Source organism: Drosophila biarmipes, chromosome X, assembly GCF_025231255.1.
Source record: "Drosophila biarmipes strain raj3 chromosome X, RU_DBia_V1.1, whole genome shotgun sequence".
NCBI lineage: Eukaryota > Metazoa > Arthropoda > Insecta > Diptera > Drosophilidae > Drosophila > Drosophila biarmipes.
This window is the reverse complement of record NC_066611.1, coordinates 20716695-20733456: the sequence shown is the minus strand read 5'-3', so window position 1 is coordinate 20733456 and position 16762 is coordinate 20716695. Positions and strand designations below refer to the sequence as shown.

Genomic DNA, 16762 nt, shown 5'->3' with positions numbered 1-16762 from the left:
ACATCTAAGTTTGGTACGCTCGTTCACTGGCTTAAAATATGTCTAACGTTTTTTTCTTTTAATTTTTTTCAACGCCCTTTGTACCGTCGCAACATTGGGTTTTAAAAAGCAATGTAAACGAAACTTTTCGCAAAGTACTACCAGAGCAAGAGAGCGGATTGGCACAAGAATCCAAAACGGCACGCAAAATGGTCAATTCAGACAGCGACTCGGATGAATTTCCGTTTCTATCTTTCGAAACAAATGGCGGGAACGCAAGTCGAGGTAGTCTGGTCCCAAGTACCAACGAAGTAGGGGTACAGGTTCCGGAATCATTCGATCGCCGCAATGAGGTGGGGGTTGCTGAATCGGAAACAAATCCAGAGCCGGAACCCATCCTCCATGTAAGTCCCAGACAGTCGCGCAATTCACCACGAATTAAGTCCGGGACGGTGAGGAAGAAGAGGATAGTGAAGATGTTAGGGTCGGTCAAGAGGCTTATTAAGAAAGCAAGTCGGCAATCAAGAGGAGACCAACAAAGACTAGTTTACCTAGTTAGCTATACGAACTCTCCAATTCTTGGGACAGAACCCTCAGCCAATTTTCCGAATGTTAACCATCCATCAACCGGGAATGAAATCGATCCACGTTTACCCGACGCTTCACCATCGCAGAATGAAGCTGATATGCACCCAGAGGATCTAGAAATGGGTCAGACATCTCTAAAAGAATCTCGAAGTTCCGAACTCAAGGATTTTCTCATTGGAAGCGAAACTGAGTCTCCTGGGTTAGCTGACATGGATTCCATCGATATGGAGCTTGAAAACATTGCAAGGCTGATACCACCTCGGTTCCTGGAAGACTCGGATGTGGAGTCGATGGCGCATAGGAACCAAGAGTCCGATGAGCAAGATGTACGATTCGGGTGTACAAGAGAGGCTGACATGGATTCCATCGATATGGAGCTTGAAAACATTGCAAGGCTGATACCACCTCGGTTCCTGGAAGACTCGGATGTGGAATCGATGGCGAATAGGAACCAAGAGTCCGATGAACAAGATGTACGCTTTGGGACTTCAAGAGATACTGCTGACGTGGAAATTGAAATCATGTCAAGGATGATGCCAGCTCTGTTTCTGGATGAGCAGGAAGGGGAATCAATGACACATATGAACCAAGATTCCGATGCTCGAGATGTACCATTAGGATGTACAATAGGAAGAGCTGCCGAAGTGGATTCCATCGATATTGAAATCATGTCGAGAATGATGCCAGCGCGGTTTCTGGATGATCCGGAAGAATCGATGACTCATAGGAATGAAGAGCCTGATGACGAAGGTGTACGATTTTATTGTTCAAGACAGATTGATATAGATTCTGTCGACACAGAAACCGAAATCATGTCTAGGATGATGCCAGCTCGGTTTCTGGATGATCCGGAAGAGGAACCCATGACACATAGAAACCAAGAGTGGGATGATGTACGATTTGGGAGTTCAAGAGACACTGCTGACATGGATTCCATCGATATAGAGATCGAAAACATGTCTAGGATGATGCCAGCTCGGTTTCTGGATGATCCGGAAGAGGAACCCATGACACATAGAAACCAAGAGTGGGATGATGTACGATTTGGGAGTTCAAGAGACACTGCTGACATGGATTCCATCGATATAGAGATCGAAAACATGTCTAGGATGATGCCAGCTCGGTTTCTGGATGATCCGGAAGAGGAACCCATGACACATAGAAACCAAGAGTGGGATGATGTACGATTTGGGAGTTCAAGAGACACTGCTGACATGGATTCTATCGATATAGAGATCGAAAACATGTCTGGGATGATGCCAGCTCGGTTTCAGGATGATCCGGAAGAGGAACCCAGGTCTCATAGGAACCAAGAGTCGGATGATGTACGATTTGGAAGGCCAAGAGACACTGCTGACATGGATTCCATCGATATAGAGAGCGAAAACATGTCTAGGATGATGCCAGCTCGGTTTCAGGATGATCCGGAAGAGCAACCCACGCCGGATATAAACCAGGAGTCCCATGAAGATGATGTACGATGCAGATGTTTAAGGGATACTGCAGACATGGATTCCATCGATATAGAGATTGAAAACATGTCTGGAATGATGCCAGCGCGGTTTCTGGATGATCCGGAAGAGGAACCCAGATCTCATAGGAACCAAGAGTCGGATGATGTACGATTTGGGAGTTCAAGAGACACTGCTGACATGGATTCCATCGATATAGAGATCGAAAACATGTCTAGGATGATGCCAGCTCGGTTTCAGGATGATCCGGAAGAGGAACCCAGGTCTCATAGGAACCAAGAGTCGGATGATGTACGATTTGGAAGGCCAAGAGACACTGCTGACATGGAGTCCATCGCTTTAGAGATGGAAAACATGACTAGTATGATGCCAGCTCCGGAAGAGGAACCCATGACGCGTAGGAACAAATCTGAACATTCCAATGAACAAGATGTACCAAGAGAGACTGCATATCAGGGTTTCGTCGCTATAGAAGTCGAAGTATTTAGAGAAGAGTATATTCCTCTGGATGAGACCTTGGATGCAACGATCGAAAGACCATTGTTTGTGGCGAATAGGAATTCACCTCGGAATGACTTGGAATCAGTTTCAACTTCTTCTGAAGACGTGTTCTACGAATTGGATAATCGGGATACCGAAAAGGAACATATTGAATTTGCAATGTCCTCTGGCTTGGAAAATCAGGATTCCGACAAGGATAAAAATGACTCGGATTCATATACAACACCTCCTGAAGGGTCCTATGGATCGTTGGGGGCGATAGGAACTCATCCTCCAAGTGACATCGATTTCGGTTCAACTGATTCTTCCGAGACCCAAGAAAAGGACAAGGGATCTAAAAGGGCCGCTGAAGAGGAACATTATGATTTGGCTGGGGCAGAAGGAACTCTACCTGAAAATTACTGGAATGTGGAAGATAATCAAGGCTCCGATGAGAATAAGGATGATGAATCGTTTAAGGAGATCAGAACACTACAGGACTCCCCAAATGACTCCGAAGTGCGCTCTGAAGTGTCCTTTGATTCGCTTTTGCCGTTAAGAACTCGGCCTCCCAGCGACGTCGATTGGAGTTCACTGGACTTATCCGAGACCACTGACCGAGACGATTCAATCAAAGACGACCCCAGGTACATAGACACCATAATGGATGTTATTGCCATGCTCGTTATTGAAAGGCCTAGACGAATGCACGTGAGAATTGGTGCCCAAGTCTACGAGTGGCGTGGGAGTAAGCCTGATGATGAATCGAACGACGACATAGTAACATGGTCCTATACCGGGACCTCTGGCAGAACGGAGTTCTGCATATCGTGGTGCATAAGCGAATCCGGCGTTCCGCCACGGAACGATGACGTCGATCGTGTGGTTTCGCAGCATATCAAGGAGGCCATAGGCGAGTCTGTCGGTCCCAAATGGGCTACCAAGACCACGGCCGCAGAACGAAGAGCCAAACGCTCTCTGCAGAAGGAACGCGAAAGCGAATCCATAGCCTCGAGGATCTTGCGAATTGCCGAAAAAGTGCGCGACGCTCAGGCCAAGGTCGATGAGTGTCGCAAGGACATCGAGGGGTTCGAGGAGGAGCTGGATCGCAAAGATGACGATTAGGCCAACGGTTGGGGGCATTATGTGCGATAAATTGTTTAGTTAACCATTATTCGTTCAATTATATATTCTACATAGCTAAGGCCTTTCCTTCGATCCGTAATTCTATTCGCTTGGCCTGGCTTTCGGCTTGCTGTTTTCTTTTTTCTGGTTTTCTAGCTTTTTCAGTTTTTCAGTTTCGGTTTGGCTTGGTTTGGCTTGGGTGGCACATGCCACATGCCATAACCACAGCCACCACTGTAGCCCCCTCCCTTTTGGCCCTCTTTCTGTTTCGGCGCTGAGTGGCGCCAGTAGCACCCGACATCGTCACGCTGGAGGCCAATAGCAAGACCTCAACCCGTAGACAATTTGTCTTTACTTGTGCCGTTGATGTAGCCCCGATGTAGCCGCCGTAGCCGTTGCAGTTGGTGTTTTTTCTGGTTTCTGCCTTGCGGATTCGTATCTGCCACGAGATCTCCTTGCCTCCTTTTGGGGGTCTCCTGCTGCGCCGGTCTTTTCTCGTGTCTTCCGAGTGTGTGGACTTGTTGTTTTGCTTGGGAACTTGTCCCCTCAGAACATTAGAGGGGCACAGAAATGTATTTGATGGTAAATCATAGTATAATACGGTTAGTGTTGGACAATGTCGCTTGTCAGTCGGTGGAATCTTAAGATGTACACTATATGAGATATGGTATTCTGTTCGTTCCATACTGTTTGTAAATATTTTATAGGTAATAAGAATACTTAGTGGCAAAAACTGTGACTTTTTCTTCATTGTACTTTACTTTAATACTATTTTCATTTGCTCAGATGAGTAATGTATTCTGATTTCTCGAAATGGTTTGTTATTTGCCAGCAGGAACCACTTATATAAGGAAGCCATCCACACATATACCATTTTGGTGGGCCTGGTTGCACTGGATAAGTGTGGATGGTAATGCTCTCTTCGTACGGCTAGTGCCCATTATCCACTCCCCTAACCACTGTAACCACACACGGCGGTCCCGGCAGTCAGAGCCTCACCTGCGCGCGCACGCCCCACCTCGGATCTGCGCTCTTGGATCTCGGATATGGCCCCCGTTCCCCAATCCCCAGCGGATCCCATGGACCCGTAGACAACTCCGCCCGAGGCGAGTGCTCGATATGGTGATGGATATGCGTGCAGCATAATCATGAAGTCGCTTTGATCTTCTGTCTGCGCTGTCTCGAAATAAATGAAATGACTCAGACAGGGGCATAAATTTTGCACCGGCCAGCGATCAGGGGAGTCGGGGATTTGGGGAGCTGCCGGAAATGTCATAAGCATAAATTTAATTTTTGATAATTGTGTGTGTCGCGAAGCGTTAATGGAACTTTAATTGAAACTCCGGGAAGAAGGGGTCTTTGGACCAGGACAAATCCCTTTCCCTGGCCGCAGCCGTCCCAGGCGATGCAGTGTGATTTGATGTCTTCATCGTTCCAACAACGATCGCAATTACCGCCTGATGGCCACTTTGAGCGAAGGGTGGTCCGAAAAGCGGGCCGAGGGGCGCGTACTGGGGGCCAATTAGCCAAAGGAGATCGTTAGCTGTCTGACGGTCATTAGCGAATTGCCTTAACGATCTGTACAGCCAATTGCCTGCCAATTTATCTAGTTAATTATTCGGATTTTCTATAGTTAGAACTCCTCGTTCATGCCTGCATTTGCGCATTTTTTGCTTTTGTATATTTCTCAAAGCGCCGTTGATGCCCCTGCCAATCCCATTGAGCAACTTTGTTGCCGACTCTCTTCCGCTATTTTCTGAATTTTTGGCCACTTTGTGGGGCTTTCGGCGGCGGCTAATTGAATTTGATAAAAAGCCAGCGAATGCTTTTAATTGACCACACATCCAGACAGACGCAGTCGCCAATTATACGGAGGCAGATAACCCAGCGGGGCAGATAGTGCGCAGCTCTCTTTCGGGTCTTCGTTGGGCAAGAGAGCTCTGCACTTCCGCCAGCGGAGTCCGAACCCGGTTCCGTATCGCAGTCCGGAACTGGGACAGTCCCCACTCGGCAACTGAAGCCACTGAGGAGCGCAACAGTCCACTTGTACTGCAAACCAATCTTGTTAATAAAGAACTGGCCTTTTCGACAAAATCCACTTGGCGAGCCCTAACAGTATATAATAGTAACATATGGGTATTACAAATATTATATGTTTTAGAATGCTTCGAAATAAAGAAGTAGGACTTTTATGCAGAACAATTGTTGAAGCCCTCGATAAAGCAGTGCATTAAACACTAAGGTGCATACCAAATTAAAAGTGTCCTAATAGATAAATTATAAGTAAATGTGTTCCAACCAGATATTTTACAATACTTTAAAGTAACAGTTTAGAATAAGCCCTAAGGCTGTTTTTCCAACACTTAGAAGGCACTAGCTAACATCAAAGTCCAGAGTTGTCTTACTTTTGTTTGACAGTTCGCTGTCTAGTTCAGTGAAAATTTTCAATTCTTGGCAAAACGTATTGCGAGCAAGAGCTCTGGGAAAATGTCCGAAAGTGAAAACTTGGGGATAAAATATATCAAAGACGGAATGTCAGAGGAGAAAGGGAATACGGTTGTGAAAACTCGCGAGGAACCCAAGCGTTCGCCGAAGAAATCACCTGGCGGAAAAGCCGAGCCGGGTAAGAATGAAAATGAAATTGGTAGGAAGCGCTCTAGAAAAATGTGTGATGAAGGTGAGATCCTGGACGCGAAGAAGACCAAAGGCGATGAGTTAGAGGAGAAGCAGAACAAGGTTGTGAAAACCCACCAAGAACCTGGGCCTTCTCCAAAGAAATCGACTGCCGGCAACTGTGAACCGGGCAAGGATGAAAAACAAAGTAGGTCGTCAGGCTCGAGGAAGCCATCTGGCCAAAAAGTTCAACCCGACAAGGATGAATATGAAATTTCGAGTAGGAGCTCTACAAAAATGTGGGAGAAAGGTGACACAGACAATATGTTAAGGGAGAAAGATAATACGGCTGAGGAAAGCCACGAAGAACTTAAGCGCTTGCCGAAGAAGTCATCTGGCGAAAAACTTGAGCCGGCCAAAAATGGAATTGAAATTGCGAGCGGGAGCTCAACAAAAATATGCCGAAAAGGGGGAAAACTGAATATTAAAGGCGTTGCATATGGGGAACAGAATAAAGACGTGAAAACCCACCAAGAACCTAAGCGTTCGCCAAAGAAATCATCATGCGGCAATGCTGAAAGGCAGAGTCATCGGTTCCGTGGGCGTTCCCAGTCGTCCAGTTTAAAGAAACCAACTGCCGAAAAAGTTGAACCCGGCAAGAATGAAAACGAAATTAAGAGTAAGAGCTCCACAAAAGTGTCTGAAAAAGGTGCCAAAGATAAAATCCACCAAGAGCTGAAGCGCTCGCCAATGAAATCATCTGGCGGAAATGTGGAAAAGCACAATACTCGATCCCGAGGTAGTTCCACGTCGTCCAGCTCGAGCCAATCTTCTGGCGAAGAAGTTGACCTGGGAAGGGATAAAAAACAAAATATAAGCACCCGTGGGCAATCGACGTCGTCAAGGTCATCCAGCTCGGGAGCCAGCTCGGGATCCAGCTCGAGATCCAGCTCGGGATCCAGCTCGGAATCGAATTCACCGTCTTCCGGAGGCTCGAAATCCTCAAGCTCTGGATCGGAGTCTGGTTCTGTGACCAGTTCTCCGTCAACGAAAAAGAAGAAGACTAGTGCCTCGGTGAGTTTTTCGCAGAGTTCAGAACAGATTCCCAATTCTTCTGTAAGCGTCCCCCCTAAAAATCGCCGCAAGAGTCGTTCGCGAAACCGCAGTAGCCGCAGTAGCCGCAGTCGCCCGAAAAGAGATCCCGTGGGAAACCCCCGGGTAGTACCTTCTCCGTCCACTAGCACCAGTTCCCAACACCTTTGCAGGCCTTGGTGGAGCAGGAGTCGGGCAAGACGTTCTTCGTTGGGGAGCCGCAGTTCCCGAGACTCTTTGAGGAGCAGGTCTTGCACCGAACATCGCCACGACAGTGGTTCTCCGATTGGAAGCCGCAGTCCTCCGCGCATTGTTGAGTGTTTTACGAACATGACCCGCGCCATAAAGCGCCGGGATATTAGTTCTCCGTTGATTATGCGTGTTCCCCAACGCTCCTTGGAGAGCAGGGCTTGCAGCGGAGATCGTCAGGAGATTCATTCTCCGTTGAAGAGCCGTAGTCCCCAACCTATTTTCAGACCTGGAAGGAGCAGGATGCCCTCCGATAATCGCCAGACGAGTCGTTCCCTGGTGAGGAGCCGCAGTCCCCAAGGCATTTCCGATCCTGGAAGGAGCAGGATGCCCTCCGATAATCGCCAGAAGAGTCGTTCTCCCTTAAGGAGCAAGATGGAAAATCGTCAGAAAAGTCGTTCTCCCTTGAGGAGCAGGATGGAAAATCGTCAGAAAAGTCGTTCTCCCTTGAGGAGCAGGATGGCCACCGAAAATCGCCAGAAGAGTCGTTCTCCCTTAAGGAGCAGGATGGAAAATCGTCAGAGGAGTCGTTCTGCCTTGAGGAGCAGGGTAGCCACCGAAAATCGGGAGAATACTCGTTCTCCCTTGAAGAGCAGGATGGCCACCAAAAACCGCCAGAAGAGTCGTTCTCCCCTGAGGAGCAGGAAGGAAAACCGTCAGAGGAGTCGTTCGCCCTTAAGGAGCATGATGGAAAATCGTCAGAAAAGTCGTTCTCCGTTGAGGAGCAGGATGGAAAATCGTCAGAAGAGTCGTTCTCCCCTGAGGAGCAGGATGGAAAATCGTGAGAAGGGTCGTTCTCCCTTGAGGAGCACGGTAGCCACAGAAAATGTGGAGAAGAGTCATTCTTCCTTAAGGAGCAGGATGGAAAGGCGCCAGAAAAGTCGCTCTCCGTTGAGGAGTAGTGTGGAATATCCTAGGAAGAGTCGCTCTCCCCTGAGGAGCAGGATGGCCACAGAAAATGGCCAGAAGAGTCGTTCCCAGCTGCGGAGCCGTATTTGCAATCCCTGGAAGCAGATACCGACCCCGACAGATCGTGAGCAGAATGAATCGGAGCTGTACCGGGAACGCCACAAGATCACCCTGGCCAGCTGTGATCCGCGACCCGCTCCCAAGCCCGTTCAGAATTTCCACCACAGCGGATTCGGGGAGGACATAGTCCGGCGCCTGGAGCTCCATGGCTTTGAGGCGCCCACACCCATCCAGGCCCAAACGTGGCCAGTGGCCCAGTCGGGCGGCAATCTGGTGATGGTCTCCGGCACCGGAACGGGCAAGACACTGGGCTACCTACTGCCGGGCATCGTGAAAGTCCAGAAGAAGAATTTATCGCAACGCCGCCATGACGGTCCGATTGTCCTGGTTCTGGTGGACTGCCGGGAGGCGGCGATTTTGGTCCACAAGGAGGCGCAGTCCCTCACCGATCAGCGTGAGCTGCGGAGCCAGTGCATCTCGGGCAGCAGCTGGTGGAATGCCACCACCGACTGCGAGCTCCTGGTGGCCACCGCAGGTCGCTTCTTGGAAATAATGTCCAACGACGGCCAGAAGATGGCTCTGGGTCGTTGCTCCTATGTGGTGTTCGATGACGTGGACCGCATGATGGACGTGGGATTGGAGGGCCAGCTGTGCCGCCTGCTCTGCCAGATGCGTCCCCAGGCCCAGTTCGTCATTTCCTCGTCATCGTGGACGCGCAATCTCCAGCGCATGGCGCGCAAGTACATGGGCGACTACACCCTGGTCCGCGTGGGCGGTCCCATCGATTCCAGCAAGAGTCTGCTGAGCCTCCGCCAGCGGGTGGTGGTGCTCAATACCAGCCGTAAGAAGGATCAGCTCAAGGAGGAGCTGACGGCCATCTATGATCTGAGCGACAACCCGGGCAAGGTGGTGGTTTATGCCGAGCGCCAGCGCTGCGTCGACGAGCTGGTGGCCTTCCTCCGGGTCTTTGTGCCCTGCGCCGGCCTCCATGGCGGACGCAGCGTCGCCGAGCGGGATGCCATCATCCGCGCCTTCCGCAAAGGCCACTACAACATCATCGTGGTCACCGACATGACCCAGCGCGGCCTGGACGTGCCGGGCATCCAGCATGTGATCAACTACGACTTCCCCAACTCCGTCGAGGCCTATGTCCAGCGCCTGACCAGGGCGGGCTGCCTCTCGGGATCGCAGGGCTGCGAGGTCATCAGCCTCTTCACCAAGGCCAACCACAAGCTCTCGACCGCCCTGGTCGCCTTCCTCGAGGAGCACAAGCAGGAGGTGGAGCCGCGCCTCCGCTGGATGGCCAAGGACAGGGTTCGTCGCATCCAGAATCGCCGCTCCGACCGTCAGCGCCGTGGGAATCAGGGCCAGCGCCATTACTAAGAGCCCAGCCACGAGGAGTCTTGTCAATCCGGTGGATAGCAAACATTTTGATGGGTAAACGCCACCCCAACCCGCGGCTGTTATAAATACTGGGTTAACCCAATAAATGTTTATCGATTGCATGCCAAATGGGGAGTTGTTGGGCTCGGGAGACCCTTGGGGGTTCTGAAAACTGGGGAATGACGAATGGCGGGCAGCGACTGCACGTCCCAACGACGAAAGTTGTGCATCCAGAGCGGAGAAGACGTGACGTTATGCCACTAAAGAGCAGAGAGAAATGCACGGCAGGCCATCAATATTCAAATAATGCAGTCCGAACCCGTCACGATGTTTGTAGCAACATTTCTTATCACTACATGGCCCTGCCATGCTACGCTTTCCCAGAAAAATCCACTGCAAGTTACAGAATGAAGTTCTATTGGGACTACAGATATTCATAGGATACATGTCATTAATTCATTCAAATTAGTCCCCATGGAAGCTAAAGTTTGTTTTACAAATGGATGTATTCTATAAATGATGATAATTCTTTACTTTATTATAAATACTAATATTGCCGAATAACTCCCATTGAGATAGATAGGAATTTATGCCACAGACTGTTTCCTATCTGTAGCAGCTCGGTGAGTTATACATGCCCCAGCAGATGGCGAACCGAATCACTTGGCTTCTGTCACCGGTTGGCCGGTTCGCCTACCGTTCGGGGCTGACATATATGGGTCAATATTATCTAAAGGCACCCCCAGCCCATGATTGCCGGAGTTATTTAGTTGTTTGCGCCAAAAGCAAATGGAAACGAATCAAAATTCATTAGAGGTGAATTTAGTGTGCTGGCCATTTGATTTCAGCCTCAGCCCAGATCAAGTATCTGGCCAATCGATCGGGTGGGCTGTTCGCCGGCCTGACTGGGGTGCGAAGGGGTTGTACGTGTGTACCGCGGCCATATCACCGGCAGATATCACAGGTGGCTTGGCTTGCAGCTGAGTTTTGAAAAAAAGAAATATATATGTGTAAAAAAAGGGGGGCGGCGGGCCGTGTCTAATCCGATTTTGACTTTATTAACGGTGCAATTTGTACCGACAACTGGGAACGGGAACCAACTGGCAGCCCAAAAACTGCCAGCTCTCTTAACTCCCAACTCCGAACTCCCGGGTCTGCGAGCCAAAGACCCCTAGCGATTGATATTTATGGCCGCGAGTGCCAACCCCACACTCCGCCCCCCACAAATTGTATGCTAATCGCTCGGACCCCGAGACTTTGGCAGCTGTCCCAAGTGGAACTGGACATGGGGACATGGTACCCGGGGACCTGGAGCTGAGGCTGGAGCCGGAGCCGCAGCTCGATTGTTTTCCTTCGGTTGCTATGAGTGTGCCTGATTTATGGAGTGTCGCTGACTAATTTGAGATCTTTCGGGGGGTGTGAGTTGCATTTCGCAGTCGGCAGCGCGCAGTTGATTTTCCCAACTGCAAATGACCATTCTAGGGATGGCGGGAGAGCGTGACCAGCACAAGCCACCAAATCACTCACGATCGCAGCTGCACTGCACTCCAAATTTAGAACCGCAAAGGTCAGCAAATGAGGGGGTGGAGTTGGTGGGTTGTGGTCCAAAAAAGGCAATCGATACGGCCATCGATCGATTGCGCTGAGTCATTGCGGAAATTTTAGATTGCTGATTGTTTCTAGAAATGGGAGTTCTCTCAAAATGGGACATGCTAAGATAGCACACCAAAAAAGTCTCCGCAATGATTAGCCAGCGATTATCTTAATTTTTCACAATGGAAATGGAAAGTGTGATCAAATGCATCTGAATTCAAGAAAATGATCATAGTCATTGATGTTAAAGGTTATTTACCGATCGCTGAGCTCAGTATACTGTTTTCGTGGTGACTGTACCATTTTTTGCATCTTTACCTGATCTGGTCACACAGTAAGTGCTTTTCCCGCCCGCAAGCCATAAAGAGACCGTTACAGCGATACCGATAAGCAGGCACGTATGCCATCCACTCGATTTGTATCCGGCGGACCTGCACTTCAAAGACAAGGCCGCCACCCACTCCCCCCTCAGAAGGTTCCCACGCACGGGATGCGTGAGTGATGGCCACTGTCAACTTCTGTCAGTCCGAAAATGGGGGGAAAAAACGATAACAAAATACGAAAATCAAAAACAAAAAACAAAAAACAAAACCGAAACAAAGGAAACACACTACTTTTGCCAGCACAAATATTGTGAATTGAAAAGCCAAATATGAAAAGCAAACACACAGTTTGTTGTCGTGTCAGCGACGTCAATGTGCCAAGTCCAAAAGCCTTAAAACTCCAAAGCCATAGCCCAAGTCGCTGCGGGATCTTGCAGTCACGTTTGCTTAATAAAATTAATATTTACATATGTTCCGTATTTACACACACACACACACACACACACACACAAATGCTGCCCCCACCGAAAGTGGACAAATAGCCAAATAGACCGGCATGGCCAGGCAATTTGCACGATCCGCGTGGCGAAGATCGCCCGAGTCCCCGGAATACCCGGCTCCCGATCCCCCAGCTCCCCAGATCCCCAGTGCCCATTTCCAGCCCCAGCACGCACCATAATTCGTCCGTGATGATCTCTGTGTACGTTAAGGGGGCTTTCGTGATCCGAGGTCCGTGATCCATTGGAGAAAACGAGCCGGTCAGTGCGGTAACCGGGTGACTCACTCATTGCCAAACGGCGATAAGGATCGCAGGCGAAACGGAAGCGCCACGATCGTGAGCCAACCGAGGAGAGATTTCCCAATGGCTGTCACTCATTTCTGCCGGAGGTCCTCTCCTGGAAGCGGAAACTGAATGGCTATTATAAGATCTTGGCACAAGCCGGAGATCCTAAAAGTTGATTGCCACATGGTTCTTGAGAATCATTTATATAAATCCGTTAAAGATACACATTCTAAGGATTAAATATTGCAGTGCTAAAGAATTTAGTTAGAAGATAGAATTTATTGAAGACAGAGATTTTAATATTATGTGATTATATTAGACCTTGAAAAGTCAGTTACAATGAGGTCAAAACATTGGGCTAACCAAATGTGTTTGTTGGATAAGTGGCTGTGGGTGTAAAAGATACAAGTTCTTAAATTTTCAAATATTATTATCAATGATCCAAATCAGAAGCTAGAATATTTTAGGACATGGATTATATTTATATATGATTTTATGATGTAAGACATTTAAAAGTCAGTCCAACCGAATGTGTTAGATGCATAAGACCAGTGGATCAGCCAATGAAATCGTTGCCAAACATCCAATTCGCAATGCTTTTCTCGTGTCTGTCTTTCGATTTTGGCAATTCGAAACAGGAAACACACCAAATCGGACAAATTGGACAAGCGCGACGAAAAGATCTCGACATTTGTGGCTTGTTCTGAGTCGGACTCTGTTTCTGTTTCTGTTTCTGTGGCTATTGCTGTATCTTTGTACCTCCATCTCTGTAAATCCATCTGTATCTGTAGTACTCCATACGTATCTTTTTGCAACTGCCCAGTGCGCTGTCCGGTGTCAGTCCCGCTCTCACTTTGGGGGCATAGTCGACTCTCGGCTCTAATTTGGCCAGAGTCTAAATTCAAGTTTATAACTAAATATGCGCCAAGTAGGTGCCCTGGGGGCGGGGGTGCTCGGCGCAGCCTAGCTCTGGCTAACCTCGATTGCGTTTGCCACATTTTTAACAACTTCACCCACATTCAAAATTCGTTTTGGCTTTGGCCGACAACGACAGCCAAAACCAGTTCGGTTCGGTTCGGTTTGTTTTTTGTTTTCTACTTTGTTGGGGGGGGTTTGTTTTTTGGCATCGAATTCTGCCACTTTTGGCCATATCCAAGTGCCCATCTAGCTGTGCGGCTGCCGTGTCTTTCTTTTGCTTCGCCCAAGAATCGTAAATAATTTATTGTATCTGCGACAGCTGTAACTTCATACGGCAGCACTTCCCCCGACCTTATAGAGCACTCCCCCGAATTAACTTGGTCATTAACAACCCGGTCGTTTTGGCCCATTTGGGGAAGCATCCCTGCTAATTTCACAGGCATTTAGCCTAAAAAGGGGTGATTTAGTTAATTTGTACGCTTAACAGCGGATTTCCAAAACTGGAACTTGATAAAAACAAATTCAGATTTCTATAATTGCTAATCACCCTTCTATGGTATGATGTAATATATATAAAATGTACACTCATCCCCACCGATTTCGCAAGTAATCACAAGCCATTGAAAGCTGTTTTTATAATTTGTTTCTGAAGTTGAGAAAAATCGCTAATGGGCAAGATATGTTTTTGTTTCTTAATTGCCAGCGAAATATTTTTCCCGTGAAATCGGTGAAAAGTAATACCTGATTGTCTCAACATATGGTTGCGAAGGCAAACAATGGCCCCCGTTACTGGGTTAATTGGATTGGAGCTGCTCGGATTTCCAGAGCACACACTTGTTGTGCCATTGCGCTCCGAGTCGAGCGGAAGTCGTAGCTTCTAACTCGTGCGTTCAGCCATGCTTTGGGCCCTGCTATCGTCATCGACAATCGCCCATTCTGAGTGATCTCATCGATGCCGCAGAGCGCTATCGGAGTGGCCAATCGCCAGGGTCGCTCGAACTTTTCCCACACACATACACAGTGCAATAAACTTTGGGCCACAAGAACGCCTTCTATGGGCATTATGGAAATACCGTTACCGAGATCAAAAGACCTCCGAGCAGGTGAGCCCAACTCAGCGGATCTCGCATCTCGCACCTCGGATCTTGAGGAGGGAGATCGATAGATCGATCATTGTTCGTTGCCTGCTGGCTGGCGGCCGAGCTGCGTTGTGCAGAAATCATTTGCAAGCGAGGCGATCGATCTATCATTGCCGGAGCCATATGGGCAGGCGAGACTCGGCTGTGGGTAGGAAGTCATCGCCATGGGAGAACCTTGAACCCGCGGAGACAAAGCCGCCGGTGGAACGGCGTTTGAAATACGGCTTTCAATGGGCCGCGGACAGTTTTGTGAGTTTGATTGAGCTCCCCAGTTCGCGGCTCATTGTCTGCCGCCGTGTGTGTGGGGCCAATCGATGGCAATCAGCGACAAAAATATATTAACAATGCTCGAATAACAACATAACAGTTGAAACGGCGGCCAATCCGCTTAGCACACTTCCCCGCCCTCTAGAAACCCGGCTTGGCACTCTGAAGGAATCGCAATTCCGTTTGTGTAATTGCGAAACTCAACAACTGCTGAGTACAGTGGAGATTCGCCCCTGAAGAAACACACGAGTTTTGGTTATTACTTTTAATAATGAAAAACTCGGTCACTGTACGTTTAATCTTTAAAGGTTCCTATTTTAAACCATATAATATGATTAGCCCGATCTCTGTAATCTATTATATATGTAAATTATTAAAAGTTTAGTTAGGTTTTCAACATTTAATATTGATCTTAAATGAAATGACTATAAATTTTGCATTGAAGAACTCATAAAAGATCAAGATATAGAGGTTCCTCTGTGGTTTTTTAATGCTCCTATATATATATATATATGTATAATGGACTATTTTATTAAATATGTCTAGCAACTAATCTATATTATTACTCATATAGCTCTCAAAACTCTCAAATTTGCAATCCCTATAGAAAAAGTATTGAACTTTAATCTGACATAAAATGGCATTAAAAACTTGCTCTGTGCCACTTGTAGAAGTTCGAGCTGCAGAGGCTCCACTGTTTTTTGCGTGGATTTTTTGCAATGTCATTTTATTTATTATTTGGCGCTGCTGTTATTTCGGCGCGCTTTAATTTTGTTTTATTCAATTTGCCTTGTGCGGAAGCAAAAACGCTTTTGCACTGGCTTACGTCGTCGAATGTTACGGTACAAATAATGCGACAGAGTTTATTTCTGTGGCTGCAGTTTATTCCTCTTTTTGCAATAGCTTTTAGTAGTCATGTAATGTTATTAACGCCATATTGACACACATTTTGTGCACAGGCAAAGGCGCAGAAAAAGCAGAGAAAAATCTAAGCTAATTACGTGACGTTACGTACCTGTAATAACGCCCTCCCCCTTGCACACACACCACCTACAGTCAAGCTTCCTTGTGTGGACTTCTCCTACCTAAATTGTTCAATGAGCAAGGGAGTGTGAAAATCGCACTTCAACTCAATGGATATAAGTTCTACTGTGCCTCTTCTTCTTCCTCCTCCTTGCTGTCTTCTACAGTCAAGCTACCATACGATGAACCTCTCTCACCAGTATTGACAAGTGAGCAAATTGGGCGGGAAAATCAAGCCCAAAATAAATAAAAAATAAAGGTAGCTGCTGATAGAAGTTCTACTGTGCTCTTCCTCTTCCGCCTCCTTGCTGTCTGCTTCTTCTTCTCCTTCTTCCACCGCATCGCCGTCACGTATTTGCCACACGAAGGAGGCGTGGCCAGAGTGAGTGACGTGGGCGGTGGGCGGTGGGCGGTGGGCGGCGGACTACAGGTCGACCCACTTTCCATCTCTTTCCGACCCGGGGTTCCCTCTCGGGGACCACAAGAAGAAGATAGCAAGTGGGAACCCTATGGATAAGAAGGAGACGAGGAGCAAGTGCCAGAAGAAGAGTCACGTTAATTGCTTCGACACTTGACTCTGAAGAGGCGGATGCGGATGTGGACGCCAGTTCACTGGGTTAGATGGATAAGAAACCATCTTAAAATGTTTTGGGGAAGTTGAAGCCCACATATGGAGCTGTGCAATCCCAGTCTTTCCTTTGGTGACCCCAACTTCGGGGGTGTAGAACTTATCTCCAGCTTATAAAAGTAGCACGGTTCATAACG

At 48.0% G+C, this 16762-nt stretch overlaps 2 protein-coding genes across 4 annotated transcripts in view; both read left to right on the top strand.

Annotated features, from left to right (window-relative positions):
* Positions 1 to 16762, top strand: part of LOC108023421 (GAS2-like protein pickled eggs) — a 57952-nt gene that overhangs the window by 29882 nt on the left and 11308 nt on the right. The gene's annotated exons all lie outside the window — the stretch shown is intronic.
* LOC108023165 (uncharacterized) lies at positions 5769 to 10454 on the top strand. The gene has a single exon (XM_050888758.1). It carries the CDS (start codon positions 6132 to 6134, stop codon positions 9948 to 9950), a length of 3819 nt encoding a protein of 1272 aa, XP_050744715.1. The 5' UTR covers positions 5769 to 6131; the 3' UTR covers positions 9951 to 10454.